Source organism: Cyanistes caeruleus, chromosome 3 (assembly GCF_971803275.1).
Source record: "Cyanistes caeruleus chromosome 3, bCyaCae1.hap1.1, whole genome shotgun sequence".
Lineage (NCBI taxonomy): Eukaryota > Metazoa > Chordata > Aves > Passeriformes > Paridae > Cyanistes > Cyanistes caeruleus.
This window is the reverse complement of record NC_141703.1, coordinates 110,377,002-110,396,053: the sequence shown is the minus strand read 5'-3', so window position 1 is coordinate 110,396,053 and position 19,052 is coordinate 110,377,002. Positions and strand designations below refer to the sequence as shown.

Below are 19,052 nucleotides of genomic sequence, written 5' to 3'. Positions count from 1 at the left end.
CCAGCCTTGTTCCTGTGTGTATTCCAACAGGAGCGCCACGGTATCTCCACTGAAGTTATTCAGAGGATTAAATTTTGCTTCGTACACACAACAGTGTCTGGGCTTTAGCTTTTTTTTTCTTTTCCCGGACCAAAATCCTGTTCCAGAGTCCCCCTGAGGCTCCCTCAGAGAAATCATCATAATTCTTACCGAGCACATGAAAACTTCCAGGAGTGCTTTTAATTACCTTTACTAAAGAGACCTGATAATGGTTTCGTTAACACTGGCTAATGACATCAGAAAAAGATGTTAGGTAGGCTTTGCTAAAGCTTTATTCTTGTGTACTGATAGTTTGAAGAATTATAAAACGTTTAAGAATTAAATTGCCCGGACTTAAAAGTTTGCATCACCTACGCTAACAACCACAGGATGTTTTCTTATTACAGATGGGTGCAGCAGCAGATGTTAAAAATAGCGAGGCCACATCCTGCACCTCGGCCGGTCAGAGAAATCATGACAAGCTGTCATTTCTGCTCCAAAAATCCACAAAGTGCCCTCAGCGTCACTGCCTGAGTGCCACCAGGATGAACACTCACACAAGTATGTATTTACGTAATGCCTGCGGTGCTTTAACTCGCAGTAAATGTTGTGGCATATAAAACCCACGCTTGGGACTGGCTGCAAAACCGGCAGGAACGGGGAATTCTCGTGAATACCTTTTTAAAGACTTCCGTGCTGATCTGCAGAGACAAATTGTCTGAAAGTATTTATTACCATACCTGTCAGGAAGTTAACACACACTTCAGAGGGTCAGGGGAGCTTAGCCAGCCCTCTAGCACCCTCTAGACAAGAAATCATTCGTTGAAATACTGATTGTTATCTTTTACTATTTGTACAAGCAATAGATTTTTTTTAAGCATTATATATCCTGATATCATCCCTGTCACTCCATTAAGAAGATAAAAAATTATAAGCTTTTCTGCAAAAGCATGCAGTTAAATATCATCATTTACAAGAGCATGTAGTGAGAGGACAAGGGGGAATGGCTTCAGTCTGAAAGAGGGGAGGAAAGGGAAATGGAGTGGTTTTTCTGTTGGAGGCTGAGGCTTCACTGTTGGCTACACAACAAATACTTCTTGTAGGGCAGATTAATAAAAAAAAATGTGAAAATGATGTTACATTAGTTCATGGGAAAAGTCTGGAAGACACATTACACATCTGGAGCAACTAGATGGGTTCTTCTTGGGTAATCTGGAACATCTGTGCAGGATGCCCCATACTGGCAGTGCAGGAACAAGGCTGTGATGGTGTGTTTTTATATACAGCTACACTATACATCTGCTCGGCTTGAGGTCTGGCGTGCTGTTACTGTTACCAAAGCCTGTGTGTCCTTTCGCTTTGCATTCCCAGCATTGTCATTCCTGGTATGGTTCTGCTTTCCATGACAGGATTTCCTGGAAAAGTATCAAAGCTGTCTCAGCTCTGACACATTTGTTTGGCAGCGTTCTGTGCCACTCACTCGGTGAGATTTCAGTCACTCAGCACGCACAGTGTCACCGCTCCTCCAGCTCTCGAACTGGAAGCCTGACAATAAAGCTCTTTGAAAAAGTTGAGACGTCACCATGCTCTGAACAAACAAGATGAGAGCAAGAAAATAAGTAAATTAAATAAGAAAAAAAAAAAAGTAAATAAATAAAATAAATAAAATGAAGAAACCAGAGAGTGATTTAGGCTTCCAATTTTATTCCCACTTTCTTGACCAATGAACTTGACCAAGCAGTGATCAAGCATTTACCTTGTGACACTTTTTTCCACCACAAATGATAATTTTGAACTGACTTTGTAAATATAAATTCAGCTCATTAAATGACAGATGGACCCAAGGAATTTAGTGGGAAATGCTCCTTATTTGGGAAAGTTACAAAAGTAATCTTGATTCTTTTCCTGGAGCTGTGAAAACTTTCTGTGTTTATCCCTGAACATCCTTAATTCAGCCTCCTTAGCCTGAACCTAAGGATATTTCCATGAAGGATTCATCTGAGACTGACAGGTTTCCTGTATGTCTCTCTGTTTTGGCACAGCTGTTTCCTTTATTTTCCTGGAACTGTGCTGGGGATCACTGCTGTAAGGGGCAGAGGCAGCTTCTCCTCACTGGAACATTCAATCTCAAAAGCCAAAGGGAGAGGGAGGGAGGCAAAACCCCAAGTTCACGTGCAACATAAACAGAAGAACTGAAGGCGTGGTTTCTTTGTTCTCTTGACAAAGTTGTCTAAAACCTGTGTCTCCAAACCTGTGTTTCTAAACCAAAGGGTTCTGCAGGAAGCAGGGGATTACAGCAGGTCGAGGTGGGGCAGAGGTGACATGTGAAGGACACAGCTCGTGCTGGGGATGCTGCTCACCCACCTGGGAAGTGGCTGCAAGTGCACGGGGTCTGGGATGTTGTTCCTGTGCTGCCTCAGGGACTGGTGAGGCAGATTCTTCAAAACAGAGGTCCCATGGAGATTCATGGACAGCTGACAAGGGTGAAGGGTTTTCTTGAAGTGCTGTTGATGCATGATCTACAAAGCCCCATCAGCCTGGCCTTCTGCTTCCTGCTGGTCCCTACTGCACTGGTGAGCCATCATTTTCCCCCTGGTTCCCATCCCAGGGCAGAGGCTGCTGAGGTGCACACAGGTTGCCCTGGCAAACTGAAATGCAGGAAGTGAAACAAGGACAGGAGCTATCCCAAAGTGGTTGGTGCCGATTGCCGACCAAAATGGAGCACAGGTGAAGAACAGAGAGGCTGATTCGAGAGGAAGGGCTGGAGTGCAGACAGAGACAGGGCAATACCTCAGGTGGGAGCTGCTGTCTGTTCAGGGGCCTGACAAAGGGCTCCCTTAGTGAGCTCCTGTGCTACTGCAGCACATCCCCTGTGCATGGGATGGATCACCCCAGTGAAGCTCTGCATAGTCCAGTTGGAAAAGAAGCCCAGACACGTGAGAGTTTTTCATGAGGAGTTTTGCTGCTGACCAAACCAGCCCAGGTTTGATGTAGAAGTCTCTTTTGGAAAATCATAACCTTTTCCTCTACTGCTGTTGCATTATTTTTGAAGTATGATGCAGCCCTCATACACACAGTAAGTTCTAGTTTATAAGCATTTTAGTTCATATGTACAAACCCCAGTAAAAAAAGTTGAACACAATATATACACTGGGAAATATAATCCTGGAATATGTGTCAATAACATGATTGTTCTGTAAAATAATCCTGCCCACGTTTCCCTTCAGAGACCTCTTCCTCTTCAAGCGAGGTGTGTCTGCATTGGAGATGTTGGTTTGACTTGCCCTGGTCTCATTCTCCTCACAGGGGTCTGGGAAGGGAGTCAGATCCATGTCCACATCCGTGTCGTGGAAGCAGCCGTCGAAAGCCATTGCTTGCACTGCATCCATGCTGTACATTCCCGAAGCCTGGCAACAAAGCAGAGTTACTCTGTGTCTAGCAGGAGCCATTTTGGCAAATCATAAATGAGCAAAACAGAAGATTAAGAAAGCTTTCCCCTCACTGTTGTTCTCTCTGTGGAGAGCATGTGGAGAACAGGGCTTTCCCACAGTATGGCTCTCTGTGGGGCCTGCCCCCTTGAGCAGGACATGAGCAAGGAAATGTCATCAAATGTTATAAAACACACTTGTCTGCCTGATTACTGCCAGCTGCTGGCTGGCAATTTGTGCCTCAGCTTCTGAAAAAGAAGAATCAAACTCTCTCCTGTAGGTCTGTGTTGCTGGAGTTGTGGGAAATGACTGCAAACATTTCTGGCAGTAGGTTTTTGATGGGATTATCCTATCATGTGAGCAACATATGCATCCTTTCTGTGTTCTTCCCCTCATGATATTCCAGCAAGTGAGTTTACAGAGGGGATATTCTTCAAGCAAAGGTTTTAAGTGAGAGCTTCACAGAAAGCAGATGTTTAACTTATGACTATTTCTGCTTCAGGCACGCTTTTATAAAAATGACCTTGTCATTCATCTGGTCTTGGGACAAAAAAGAAACAGGAAACAGGGAGGAATATCGTATGAGGGTATGCTGAGGTCTATTTCAGAGACAGAAGATTGATTGATAAGTATTTGAAAATAGAAGGAAGGTTATATTCCTCTGAGGGGGGAAAAAAGGGGGCAAAAAAATATCCCTAACCTCTGCCACAAGAAAAGGGAGAGAAACACAAACCTCTCAGGATCTCAGAGAGGAGGACACTTGGTCTCCCTTCACCCAAGTGAAAAAAAAGGTGAGATATAGAGTGGAGACAGAGATTGTTACTGTTCTGTTATCACAGTGGTGTATAAGGACTACTCTGTGGCTTCCATGATGCTTTCAGAAGATAAAAAAAACACAGAGGGTTGTACCTTGCCCCTTTTTTTGAGTTGTTTTCTCTCTTCAATTGTGGTGAGATAGTTCACTGCTGCGTACTCGATGACTGACAGGAAGACAAAAAGGAAGCTGATCCATAAATACACATCCACAGCCTTTATGTAAGACACTTGAGGCATTGAGGCACTTACTCCTGTCATGATGGTCGACATTGTCAGCACTGTAGTTATACCTGCCAGAGAGAAAAGAGAGGTTATCACAGTTCTGGCCAGCTGGTTCTGTTCAGCTCATCACCACTGCTTGGGCAGCACAGCTTTGTGAATCCATGTGATTGACACCCCCTTTAACTTCCTCACACAGGCTCTGAGAAGTGGAGTGAACCATGAAGGACCCATCACACACGATGCTGAGAGCACTAAATCATCTCTCTGCTCAGAATGGTCACTGAGCAGCATAAGGAACACATTTCTGTGGCAGCTTTGGGCACTGCCACACACAGGTGAAAGGTTTGTGGTTGTCCTTCACTTCCCAGAGCCAAGGTTGCCACCACATATTTTCTTGTCCAGGAAAATCACTAAATAATAATAATAATTTTCCCTCACAACTCTTTCTCAAATTGTATTTATTGAGAACATGTATCAGCCTGTATGTCCGTATCATAACTCCAGGGCTCTCTAAAAACAATCTAGCATAAAAATGCTACGGGACTGAAACTAAGAAAAAAATATTGTTTGCCTCACTATGACCAGAATTTCACCCTCATCTTTTCAATCTCTGCTCTTACCTCAGATATTCATCTCATTTTGGTTTGCTCCAGCTCAGAGAAAAAAAAAACAACACCCAACTCAGGCTCTGCTTTTAAAGAAATCAGTGTAACTCTAGAAGTGAAAACATCTTGATATCTGTGAGACAGCACTGTCAGCTGAGTCTCTGCAGCCCTTCTCCAGTTCTACACCTGTTCAAGTCCTGGAATATACAAGAGTTTTCCCCCTACCTCTCTGCAGCTTCTTTAGGTTGAAGGATGGAGTTTGAAATACACCATATAAGAGGAAATCAATTCATTTAATATATATATACACTCTAGGCTAAGGAGCTAGGCTTATTAAACTTTGTAGTTAAGGTTTCCTATAAATTATGTATGATTATGCTAATGAAATGTGCTTTATTCATGGAACTCCTGATGCATAACCTTCTGCAGAAATCCATACATAAAGAACATGATCAGCAAAACCATCTTGACAACATTAAAAATTGCCTACTGAGAATTAAAAAGTTCTTTTTAAAGATGAAGTTAAATTTCTTCTAAATAAAAGGAATTCATAGATGCATTAATAAAAGTAGGTAGGAGGTACCATGATTTGTTTACAGATTAACAAGTAGATTTATATCTCATGTATTAATAGCTTTAGACTGTACCAATAGAAAGGGACCTGAGTGGCTACAGTTCTATTTCTTTCTAGATTGATATAGAGAAAAATGAGGCTTTTTTTTCTTGTCTAAGAAATTTGACAACATACAAAGCAAACATTTCTAAGGTGTCCCACAATGAAAGGTTTTGCCACACAGGTAAACTGTTTCCAAGTTGGTAGGAAGATAATGAATGTTTCTTGAGAAAAAGAAGAGCTGCAGAGCTTTTGCATAGATTTGGCTTCACCTAATCCATGGATCCAAATCCATGGATTTGGGGAGGGATCTGACTGCCTGTTCCTACCTGTTGCTTTACTGGGAAGAGGGAAGGAATACCCAGGTTTTGCAATTAAGTCAAATTCTATCAGGAAATCTGCAGAATCGTCCCTTTTTGCTTTTGTGGTGCATGAGCTGTTTCCAAAAATAGCAAAGCCAGTCTGAACAAACATCCCCTTTCCAAATGCAGAGACTGACTACAGGTAATGACAACAGAGGTAATAACAGTGTTGTTCAGGCAATTATCTGATCTTTTTGCTCATGTCCTGTGTAAATAAGCTAAGGTAACTCCAAACCCTCCCCTCTCAATTCTATACTTCCCAAAGAATATACAGAATTTACCTAATGACACCCTGGCAGGAACAGCTCTTCTATCAATCCAAAAGGAAACCCAAGACAGCATCACCATCAGCATGGCTGGGAAATAGGATTGTAGCACAAAAAAGAAAATATGTCTGCGGAGTGCAAAGTTGATAAAAAGTCGATTGTACCAACCTATTGGGAAAAAAAAAAAAGGTGGGGGAGAAGAGAAGAGAGCTGTGTTATTTGTGAGCTCCGTTTGCTGGCCCCTCCTTCTGGCAGGAGTGGTGTATCCACACAGCAGGAGCAGTAAATGCCTCAGAAATCTTGCCACAACCTTAGTTTTACACAGTGCTTTACAAACTGTCCATCCTCCCTCATTTATGGGAGTGAAGGGTCACGGCTGTATGTCTAAAATACTGGGGTTGGGAAACTGAAATAATTAAATAGACTTGAAGTGAAACTGCCAGGAGAATACAGACATTATACATTGCTCAGTGATGCCAACACCCTGCCTTCTCTGAAATGACAAGGAGCAGCCCTTCTTTCCTTTTATTTTTCGGTGGAAGCCACCTGCTTGCCGGCCCAGCACTCACTTCAGAGGACAGGGTGCCATCTAGTGAATTTTGGGGCGTGTTCTGCCTGTGCAGCACTGCATCCGTGCTGTACCTCCTGCCACGGCAGGGAAACCACCTTACAGGGAGGTAAAAAGGCAAAAGTGGGTGGCTGCCGAGCATCTGCCGGTCCAGGACAGACAGAGGTACCCGTGTGCCTGTGTTGGAGCGGTCCTGCCATCACAACGAGTGATTCTATAGAGAAGAACATAGCAAAATGAACCCCAAATAATATTAAACGTTCTCTTGTGTTTGCAGTTGTGGAGAAGGCTTTTTGTTTCAAAGATTATTGTCTCTAAAATGGATTTGAATTGTTGCTCCTCTGGAGGTGTGGGAACTCCAAAAGCCTAAACACCACAGGTGTTGTTCACTAAGATTCACAGGAAAGGATATGCAGAACCTGAAATGCAGAAAGATGCTTTGTGGGAATGATGACTCTCATCAGAGTGGTGCTGTTTGTTCTCCACTATTATTTACTTAGAAGGTAAATTTTCTTCCAACAAGAAACAAAAAAACAAGAGAGAGTGGAACCTCCTGAGCAAAAAAAACCCTCAAAGCCAAAGACAAGTGTATAAGCCTACAAAGGACAGCATTCTGATTACCAGATATGCTACAAGCATTATTCAGGTACTTCCCAGTGATCCCTGGGACTTTAAAAAAGTCTTCTCTTTCACCTATATGCTGCTGAATAAGGTCACCATCAGAAGCTCTGCATGTCAAGTGTAAAGCAGTTACACTCTGCAAAGTCGAAGATGCTGTGAGGGTGCTGCAAAGCCCTGGGTGCAGAGGCATTGTGAGGGTGCACAAAGATCCATTTGCTTGCCATGAGTGTTTTTGGTGAGAATATCAAGGCAGAAAGAAGTCAGCTGAGTTCCTAGAACCCAGTCCTAGGTGGAAAATATCCCAGTCTCCTTCTTAGAAAAAGGACAAATTTGATGTAGCTCTCAGCAAGGCACAGTTATCCTAGCAGGGTATCACTCACCCTCCTCTCACATGACAGTGGCTCTTGAAAGATGGAGCTCTGTTCTTAGCTCATACAGGAGCAGGAGATAAGGGTGAAGAACCTTACCAAGCTGTGAATTCCTCACCACTTAGGCTGCATCATAATTTAAACTGGGATTTCTGCATTCAGTAGCAGCCACAGAAAACTTGAATGGCCCTCTTTTGAATGCAAAAAGAAAATAACCTGTAAATAAAGTATATCAAATAAATCTGTCTGCTGCTTTCCTTAAAGGCTTTTTTCCAAAGAGTTGTGCACTTTATCATATTAAATGGAATAGTTTCTCTTTTATTCATCTGTTTTGATTTAAAAGGCAATAACCAAACTGAAATGAATTGACTCATGCTGCAAAGTACAATAGCAAGAGTGCTGTTTTCTTTGGTTAAAAAAACTATAGTTAGACTACTTACATAGAGAAGTGTTTCAAAATTTATAATTTCATGTAAAATACAAAGAAAACAAACCCCACCTTGCGTGAAATCAAGACTGCAATAAACTCTTAAAGCCTCTGCAGTTTGCCAGAAAGTACAGAGCAAGATCTACAGGGAGAAACAAAAACCTGTCTGGGGCAGATTAACCTGAATTTAAACTATGTTGCACTGACACAAAGAGTGTTTTTTTTCCTGCAACTTTATTTATAAACAAGGAAAATTAGGCAAATGATTAATTAGACCTGAACAGATCTAATATAAAACAGTCTCATATGAAAATCCTCCAGTCAGCAGATTTTTAGTGACATTACACAGCTCCAAAAGTGAGGATATTTTAACCAATAAAACACACTGGAATTCCTCTTGTCTGCTTTCTAGTATCTGACCCTTTAGGATTTCCATTTTGATGCTTTTCTATATAGCCAGAACATAAAGATTCCTGTAAATTCAATACTCCAATGGCTTTCAGAGAAGCACCATGATTTTGCAAGAGCTCATAACAGCACGTTTTTGGTTGCTGTGCATTTTTTTTTTTCAGGTTCTTAATGCCAAATATGAAGTTACAAGTATTATTATGTCCCTTTTTTCCTAAAATAAGGTTTTATATTGGTAGTGCAAAGAGAACCAAGGCTCCAGACTGACAAGACCTCCTTTTAACTGATCTCTCAGCAGCCACTGTCATTTATTAGCAAAGAATTTGAATGTGAAAGACATTCTCCATGGTTTTATCCTGTGCTTCTCTCTTCTAAGGAGAGGGGCTTACTATACCAGTACTGCTGTAAAAAGCAAGTCCACTGGAAGCACTGAATTCCTCAATGAAGAACTGGGAGAGGGAAATGTGCTCATCTGTGCTCAGGGACTTGTTGCCATGTTTCCAGTACAACATCAGATCATCTTCATTGTATGCATCTGTGAGAAAGCAGAAACTGAAGTTATAATGTTACTAAAGTAAATCACTTCCTCTTTCCTTTCTTAGGGAGAGGAGAGCACTCAATCAATCTGGGAAAACCCCAAAGAGACATTTTTTCACACCAGTTTGTCAGTTGGCGTGGAAAAAGACCATGCTCCCTCTTGCTCCAAGTACAGCCCAGTCCTGTGCCCTGCCAGAAGCTTACAGCTGAGGCAGGGATGAAGAAGCAGATGCTTCACAGTAACACAAGCACCCATTTTCATTTTTCCAACAAGTCAAATATTCACATTTTATTTTACTTTCAACCTGCTCATTTTCTTCTCACAGAAAAAACCCTCGTGCTTTTTGACAGATGTTTAGATTTAGGCCTTGGAATAAACACCCAGTGGGAATAAAGTAGGGTGCATCATGGTTTTTCCACCTTCCCAAAGGTCACTGAGGTCTGGAAAGATCCCAAATTGCTTACAGTCCAATAGGTACATGCTGAAGGGTTCAGGTCACACATCAAAGTAAGTGAAAGAGGTATTATATACAAGATGGAGTGCTGGTACGAATGCACATGTGAAGAACAATTAGGAATTAAACTTACAACTTTCCAGTTCTAAAGAACAGTTCTGTGTGTCCAGAGGAAACCTACTGAAATCCATGAAGCACATAGCAGAAACTGTTATTCTGCAGAAAGGAAGACAAAAACAGAAATAAAATTAAAATTTCACACTTTCTTAGCTGTGCACACATCTGAGTGAGATCCCCAACTGCCCTTTTAGATGCTTCTCAATTAGCTACAAGATGGTGAAATAAAGCTAAATCAGTGAGAGATCATTTTTTTTTTTTTTAAACATAAATATTCCTTATTATTAAATACATTATCTTTGATTTTTAAACCCTATATTTGGCCTGATCCTTCATTAGCCCTTCACACATTTTGCTTTGAAGGTTTACACTTATGAAGATTAACAAAGGGCGTTCACATTTCATGACTTGATTTCTCATAGACTGAAGTAGATAATATTACAGATTATAGCAAATATTATTCCAAGAGCTCTATTCCCAGCTAGAATGGTTATATTTAATTGCAAAAAGAGATTAGTTGCAATTTCTGGAAGCTTACTCTCCTCTTAAATGAACTCCTTTATATTGTAGAAAGCTTAAGGAAATCTAGGCAAAGACAATTTTGCATTCCACCTGCTTTTACACAAAAGTTTAGAGGAAAAATATCCCTTTGCATTTAATAAAGAACAAATAAAATTGAACTTGCTAGGGGCAGCAACTTGAATATGGTAAATACTTCCAAATTTTCCTTTCCTGTCACAGCTTGCATGTCATTTGATGGTTTTGCCCAAATGGAAGCCTGCAGGAATTTCAGCGAGGCTTATACTGGTTATACAAGTGCCCTTTGAAAATTTGTGATCAGTAACCACCCTGTAACTGAATTTTCACAAATATAAGACTTTACTGGCTTGAAATAAGATCATAAGAGTGGGACATGCGTAGGACTTCCAAATACAGATGTTGTTTCCATCCTTCAGCTATTGACTAAAGGACCAGGGGAAAAGGAAGAAAAGAAAGATTATTTTAGCAACAGATCTGGATTTTTGTTTCACTTTGTTTCAATAAAATCCTGGATGCCAGGCACTGAAGAAAAACTGTGAAATATGCAGATTTTTTGCATTTAAATATTAGGAATATAATTTAGTAACTACATGTAAAACTGGCAATACAAGAAAGGGTGATTTAAGGCACACCTAAGGAATATATCCTAGTTCTCACTGAGAATCACTGATCTAAGCCTTAGTGGTGGGGTATAGCTCCTCTGATCCCTCCTTCTCAAGAATGATGGAAATTAATACAGAAAAAAAAAAAAAAGCACACTTCACCACTTTGTACCTTGCTGTCAGTCTGACTCTTGAACATACACTACTTTAAAGTGGTGTACAGTTTTTGTTGTGAGGATTTCTGCATGTCCTTATGACAGAGGAGATAAATTCATTAATTGTTGAAACAATTATTACACAGCCAAAATCTCAAATGCTTCCATAAATCTTCAAACTGTCCAGATTGGATGAAACATCACTTCTGTGCACAGAGCTAATGAGTGACAAACTACTTCTGCAATGCAGAGGCCTCAGGTTCCTTACCCTAGGGGGAAAATTCCTCCATTAAAACTATTTCTGCCACATCATCCAAATTTCCTTCATAAAGCAAAGCAATATCATGCAGAGGGAAGGGAGACACATTTAATTACCTTGCTATTCCAGTTCTGGAATTGCTGTTTCACTTTCCAGTCCCTCAACAGTGCTGGTATCAGTACCAAAAATCTGCTCTCTTTGCTTTTCTAGAGACCTGGCTTGTATCACTGATATGTTAACTGGCAAGCAGGGTGAAAATCGCTGAGACAGTTTTAAAAGACTCAGGAGAAAAGAAACAAACAACCATAACCATGTTTTTTTTCTTTGTTAATAATTGTGGGCTTTACTGTACTCAGTAGCAATACTGCTGGAGCCACTCACAAGGAATTAACGCTTGATAAACAAACAGTATCTGAATGATAGAAAAAAATATGTTTTCAATCCTAAATTTATTTTCCCACTGGCACACTGGTCACCAGTTTCCCATTATTTGCTGCCAGGAGATTAATGCCAGTATGAGAATCTTACCTGCAAGTATTTCCAGTAATTCCAATTACAGCCAATACATGACAATTGCAGTCATGGATTTTCTTAGGGAAGGGTATTTCCTCACCTCAGACTGAAGAGGACGTTGCCATCAGGATACACCCGGAGCATGATGTTTTCCACAGTTGTATCATGGATGAAAGATCTTTTGGAGTGCACAAAAAACACATCAGGTACCCAGATCTTCTTTATCAGCCGTCCGTCGAAAGTCATACTTTTGTTTTTGTTGCTACGGAATGAGAGTCTCTCATCCTTCCAGTAGTGTCTGAGATACAAAGTCATTGTGAAGTCCTTTGTTTCATCAAAAACAGAAGGAGACAATGCTTGTTTTAGTCAAGTGCAACAGAAAACACTACAAATTATTTATGCAAAAAATCAATTTCTTCTTTGGACATTATCTGAAAGATCCTTAATGAGAGGAATCAAGTACCGCTCATTGAGTTTGAATGTGAATATTGTTGAGGTTTTGGTTGTTTCTCTTGTCCCTGGTGTCTGAGGCTTAGACTTCATTTATCCTTAGATAAAACTTCTATATATTTCAGTGGTCTGGACTGAGCCAGCTGTGCAGTGATTAAAAAAGCTCTAAAACCAAACACAGGTAAATGGAAAAAAACATTTCCTCTGGAAATCTTCACAACCTTTTCCAAGAATGGACTGTGGTTCCTTTAAGGTTCTTTTACAAAGGGATTTATTTGAGTTCCTCATGAGCACTTGGTCAATTTTTTTAAAATCTGTACCTTTTGTACAAAGATTGTACAAGAGCTAAATTAGTATATTTATTCATTATTCATTAGTATATTTATTCATTAAATACATCATAAAGAAACAAATATAATGAATATCATAAGAGCAATCAATTATATTTTACAATAATTACAGTAACTACAATATCTTTAAATATAAAATATTATTACTAGTATTTTATGATCCTATTTAGAGAAACATCACAATTTCAAATATACATGTGGGAAGAGGTGGAGAGGATGCTGCAAGGCCAGTGTGAGCTTCTGCACAACCTTACTGCTCTGTGTTCACCTGCATAAATTGTGTACTATTAGGCAGACATCATCTGTCTCAGTAGAAGAATTGCTTCTGATAAGAATACTGTGAAGGGAGTATTAGATCTTCCCCTGTAATAGGATTTTATGGCCCTGTAATATGATTTTATGATATGGGTAGGTTTGTAAAGGAATGCAGGAGTTCATACTGACAATATTAGTGACAATTTGGACTAAAGAATGAACAGCCTGCATTCCAGTACCACGGGCCCTAATTGCAATGTCTCCTTCCCAGGACCACTTCTGGAGCTAATGTTTCTCTTTCCATTTGTTATGGTTACAGCTCCACCCATGCCACAATTATGGAATATTCAGATTTGCATAGGCAAAAGAAGCAAAGGACATGAAGCCTCATCATGCAAAGTGCAGAGTACTGAGAACTCCTGTGGAAGCCCAGGGTGTTCATTGAATAGCTGAAGTTTTCAAACCAGAGCACTGCCCACTCTGAGCTGTCCCTCTGGCCCAGGGAGAAATTCAACATTTACTACTTTAAATGCATGCTTCAAGGCAAGGATGTGCTCTTTAGGGTTTGCTTTCTTTAACTGCAGTATTCTCTATCATCCATCTGGATGTTTCTGAACCTCTTGCATTTTTACTGAAATCCTTTATTCCAGTTCTACTCACCATGTCAACTTCAGATATGCTGTCAATGCTCTCCACCTGCACATCAATGCCCACAGGTATAGGCGACCCTGCATGGGAACAGAAAGAGGGATGAGGAGCAAAAATCCCCATTTTAAAAGGGAAGAGTGTGCAACATCAGCAGCATGCAGAGAGTACTCCATCCCAGCATTTACTGCATTCTCACCACTTTAGAACACTGGATGATAAAAGGCAGCAAAGTCACACCTTATGCTAAGCAAAAGCACAAGACATTCAGTGATCTTTCTGCAGCCAGAGCAGTTGTTATTGGCATGGCAGTTTGTCCAGCAGTGTCCTTGTGATGCCACAGCTAATGAACCCCTCCGAGTGCAATTCAGAGCCACCACAGGAAAAAGCTGAGTAAATACACAAAATACACAAAATACACAAAAAAATCAAAGATTGCAAAGCTTTCTTGCCACTTCCAATGCTTATTCACAAACAACACACTTATGACTCTTTATTATCTTTAATTACTGAACTGTTTTAGGTTTGGTATAGCTGTTTCTGAAAAAACACTGCTTGCTCACTACCTCACAAGGGAAAAGCTGCACACACATTAATCATGTTCTGTCACTGTGCTGTATATTTACTGAGTGCATTTTTAGGATGAAGTTACTCCAAATCAATTAAAAATTACAGCCAAATATGAAATTATTTCCACTCTTTTCAGCGTGAAATATCTTGAGTGGAGGATCTAGTTCTACATAGGTTATGTCATTCCACTAATTGATTAATCACTTCCTTACAGGGGAGGAAGAGAGGAGCATGCATTTATGAACATACACACCACCACCCCAAGCATATTCTGCATTTTGCATGAAAATCAGTAGCAATTACTGTACGTGGGATTCCAATCAGTTTTGTCAAAAACAGCCAGATAAAATATTTTTAAAGTACACATTTCGAATAACCAGTCAAAAACATGAATACAAGGAAGTCTGAACAGCAACAGCTTTTCTAATTTGTCTTTTTCTTGTCTTTTCCTTTTAGCTCTGTCAAGCCAAAATAGTCCAGGAACATCACTCTTGTGATAACCAGCTACAGTATTGTGTCCCTTTTTGGAATTATCCTTAAAATAGCAGCCTTCGAGGATTACACAGCTGCCTCCAGTTCTTACCAGTAAAGAACTTGAAGTATTTTAGAGGTATTTTTAAATCTGGGGCTGTAATCTCTTGATTTGACCTGTCTTTTTTTAATGGGGAGTCTGTCCCTGCACAGAACAGACGAAGATTCATTGTGCATGGGAAAGCAAGGTGAGATGTGCTCAGTTAGTAGGGCACAACAGAAAATATTTAGGCACTGACAAGGGCTGGGCTCTGGCTCAGGAATCACGTCTCTCTCTGAAAGGAATGCCTCCCTCAGCCTCTTGGCTAAAGCCCAAAATAAGATTCAGGACTCTAGACAGCAAAGTTTGTTAGTAAAACACCAGGCAGCACGTTGGAAAATGCTGCTTCTTATGGAGAATAGAGACAGCAAAAGACAGCTGCCCCAGAGGCTGATACAAAAGAGTATCAATGAATATATTCAGCCAGACTCCTTCATACAAAACAACAGATTTTATACCTCTCCTAAACTAGTTTTGTCCACTTCTTGCTTTGTTTTGATTGCAACACACAAATAGTTTACTTACACTAAATAGCAACTTGTACCAAACACTGGTACAAGTGCCTGGTTGTAAACTGAGCCAAGTCATCTTTTCTGTATTCCACTGAAATCTTGGAAAATAAACACAGGTTTAGCCAAAGTAGAAGTCAGTGTGGAATTTACACCTGAGCTGAGCATCGTTCACAAAAGGCATTCACACATCATTTAAATGCAAACAACACTTTATGTTGAATTATGTTCATGGAACAGGGAGAGAGGGGGAGCATCTCTCAATGTCAAGAAAGGTTTTACCAGTTCCTGAGGCAAGGACAAATCTAAAGCAAATAAAGTTAAATGTCTCCCATCAACATTCTTCAAGCAAATGAGGAGCTATGCACAAATCATATCCCAGAATCAGACATCTGACTTTCTAAGCCATGTGTCACACGTAGTGAGGAAAAGGCTTTTCTTAGTGACAGCTGCTCCAAGTCTGATGACAACAGTTCTAGTATTTTTTGGAATTTCAAAAATGACAGACAATTTCTTACTCATACAAACATTATTCCAGTGTGGGCATAATTTCCATCAACAATTCAGCTCTTCTGGGCAGATATAAAGGAACTGATCACAGAACTAGAAATCAGTGTCAGCTTATGGTTATGTTGGTTGCATGAACACAAACCAAAGTGCCACTTATCCATAAATACACATAGAGATATTTGATTATTTGAGAGGACAGCTTGTACTGCACTGGGAACTACTATAAAAATATGTTGGTGGTGATAATGAATAGTGCAGAAGAAGTCAAAACCTATGGCCAGGAGAAAAATAGTGAACAATTCTAAAGTGAATTGAATGAAAAGGGAACTGTTACAATTAAATTTGTTCCTGATTAGGCAGAAATGCAAGAAATGTGAAACAGACTGCTTGAGAAGATATCCTCTTCTCTGTCTGAAGAAAGAAAAAGAACTTACTCATGATGACAAAAAACAATGTCCAGTCTAGCATTCACCACAGAGAATTATTAAAGCACATCCCCTACCCCAGCCTCTATCCATTACTAACAGATCAGAGCAGCTGCAAATATTTCCTTCCTATTCTGACTCTACTTTGGCAACAAATGTAAGCAGGTAACAAAGACAGTAAACACTGCACATATATGCAGCCCTGATCACTGTGCTGTTCAATTTTCTAATCTGGAGCACTTCTATATCACTGTGACTAACACACCCAACAAGATACCTATTGGCTTCAGTCTGGTCTAATCCTTCATGTTTTTTGGGAACATTTCTGTGTGTGATTAAAAATCAATTCCACTGGAAACAGGGAAAATTAGCTATTGGGAACAGGCTGCTGGGAACTGTAATTTCTTCTTCATCCCTTGGATTTGTTTTGTCACAAGAGGATGTTTTTAGAAAAAAAAAAACTAAACATAATTGCAGTAAGATTTGAAAAGGTTCCTAAACCAGCCAAATAGGAAAGCAATTCATCCACCTCTGTGTTTGCACCACAGCTTTCTCCCTGCTAGATTGAGAATTTCAATCTCTTGTCTGACCATCAGACAACAGCATCAAATTCACTTAAAAAAAATAAAAGCAACCAGAGCAAAGCTGTGGTTTTTATTTCCCAGTTTGACAAAACTGGGGATGGAAGAGAGGATTTTGTTATTAAATTGAGCAGCTTCAGTTGCTTCTGGAGGGTCACTACAAATCATTATTTTAGAGGGATTAGTGATTTTCACAATGGAGGCTCCACAGATTTTCAGGATAATTACTCCTCAGCAGAAAAAAACCAGCATTGTTTTCAGACAGTTTTAAGCCATTTCCAGTCTTTTATTTTAAAGGTTTAAGCATAGCAAAAGAATTCCTTGATGAGCATGGAATTTTATTAATAGATAGTACATCAGGCAAATTCTGTAATACCCTTTTTAGAAGGGATATTATGTAAAAAGGCTATCCTTTTAGCGTTTTTAGGATCAATATCTACAATAATAATGACTGGTTTAGTGAATTCTATAATATTTTTATGATAGCCAGACTTTTGTGCATGCAACAGATTGCACCTGAAGATTGATGGGATAAAAGTTGAATTTAGAAACAACTGTACCCAATTGGCTTTGTAAGAGTATATGCTGGAAAAAAATAGGAAGGTCTAGAGAAAACTGCCTGTAGGAGACAGAGACCAGGGGAGAATTAAGATCTGTAGGTGGACTTTGTTCTAAAAAAGGCCTGTGAACCTGTAGAGGAAGAAAATTGGGTAGAAATGTAAACAAGCTCAAGGGAACTGAAGCTTTGTGGATTTATTTACTTTCCTCTGGCAATGACAGGAACAGAAGAATTACTGGCAACAGTATTTTCTTCTTGTTACTACTGAGTTTCTTTCTTATATATGTAAGAAATGAAGATGGTTTGGTACCAGCAGTAACCAGCTCTTGGAATGGAAGATTAAGCAATGTGAAAGAAAAAAATCCAGAGGAAGACTATTAGAGGTCTTGCAAATAATCAAAATATTTCCCCTCCCCTCCTCTCTTGGACCCCCAGCCATTCCTTCCAGTAAGAGATGATAAAAAGCCATTCCACTTTCATCCATGTCAGTCTTCACCACAATCAGAAGACATTTCTCATCTTTCAGGGAGAGCTGTGGTGCAAAAAAAGCAAATAACTTGGTGGCAAAGAGCTGTGAGAATTGCAGCCCTTTTTGAACATACACTGGGTCATATTTCACTGGATATTTTCTTTTCTTCCTCCCCCTGCCCCACTTTTACCTTATATGAATGTAAATGTTACTAATTTATTTTGAAGAGGGAGGAAGCACAAAGGGAGAGTGATATAATGGGATTTTTGATCCTCTGAAAATTCAGAATTAAGATCATGTTTAATTGCAGATTGAGATGCAAATTTTCAGGAAAGACTGCTACCTTTTGACCAGGTAAATGCTGCTAAATTATTTTCATCATTTCTAATGCTTGCTTATGTTCTTATCTTCTATATTGTTTGAAAAAGAAGAGATCATCAATTTTAAAACTTTAACTAACACACTTGTAATGTAGAAAACTACAGGTCCTTAAGACACAATGTAAAAGAAAAAACAATACATATACTATACGTGTATACACACACATGCATACAACATCATGTGTTACTTCAGCCAGTATTTTGAAATAAGATAGTTCAGGAAATAAAATGATATAGATAAATAGAAGTATAATAGAAAAAGAAGTAGATTTAAAGCATTTCTAAGGATCTGCTCTAAGACCTCTCTCAACATGGAGTTTTGGCTGCTATGGCAGCCTGCATTGTGGCCTTTAGATCTGAGCTGCTACAAGACAGGATATGCTGAGAAGTCTCGTTCATTGTCTGTGCTCACCCTTTCTTGCTGAGTTTAAAACTTGGGGATAATCTTTCCAAGAAGTGCTGGCAGCATAATTTCATTTCTTACTTTTTCTCCACTCCCAGAGGCTCCCTTCTCACTTCCAAACCAGACAGCACCATGACATTACACAGAAGGCAACAATGAAAGAACAACCACAACAAAAATTTTAGGAAAGGAAAATACCACCAGCAACCTCCATCAACAACCAAGAGCCTGGTTTAGGGAGCAAATACAATGCAACAATGTCAAGTTTAGATTTTTAAAGTTTGGGTATACTGAATAGTTGGTTTGCCTCACTTAACCTCACTATATCATGAGCTGCAAAGTAACATTATTAAAGAGTAGGATCAGTATGCCAGCAGCCTGCTGGGTTTGCTTCATCTCAATGCTCTATGTTTCTCTGGCTTTGATCTCTAATCTGCTAATCAACAGACAATGTCAGGACTGAATTTTAAAATCT

The 19,052-nt window shown here is 39.7% G+C and overlaps 1 protein-coding gene across 5 annotated transcripts in view; it reads right to left on the bottom strand.

Annotated features, from left to right (window-relative positions):
* Positions 1–1,705: 1,705 nt before the first annotated feature.
* Positions 1,706–19,052, bottom strand: part of GABRR3 (gamma-aminobutyric acid type A receptor subunit rho3) — a 55,899-nt gene continuing 38,552 nt past the window's right edge. For all 5 annotated transcript variants that reach the window (XM_086884179.1, XM_023945092.2, XM_086884178.1 and 2 more), the window contains exons 4-10: positions 13,616–13,683; positions 12,001–12,224; positions 9,848–9,930; positions 9,117–9,257; positions 6,346–6,498; positions 4,356–4,552; positions 1,706–3,425 (exon numbers count right to left, since the gene is read on the bottom strand). In XM_086884179.1, coding sequence (XP_086740305.1) covers positions 3,123–3,425; positions 4,356–4,552; positions 6,346–6,498; positions 9,117–9,257; positions 9,848–9,930; positions 12,001–12,224; positions 13,616–13,683 — 1,169 coding nt within the window. In that variant the 3' untranslated portion in view covers positions 1,706–3,122. The remainder of the gene's footprint in view (positions 3,426–4,355; positions 4,553–6,345; positions 6,499–9,116; positions 9,258–9,847; positions 9,931–12,000; positions 12,225–13,615; positions 13,684–19,052) is intronic.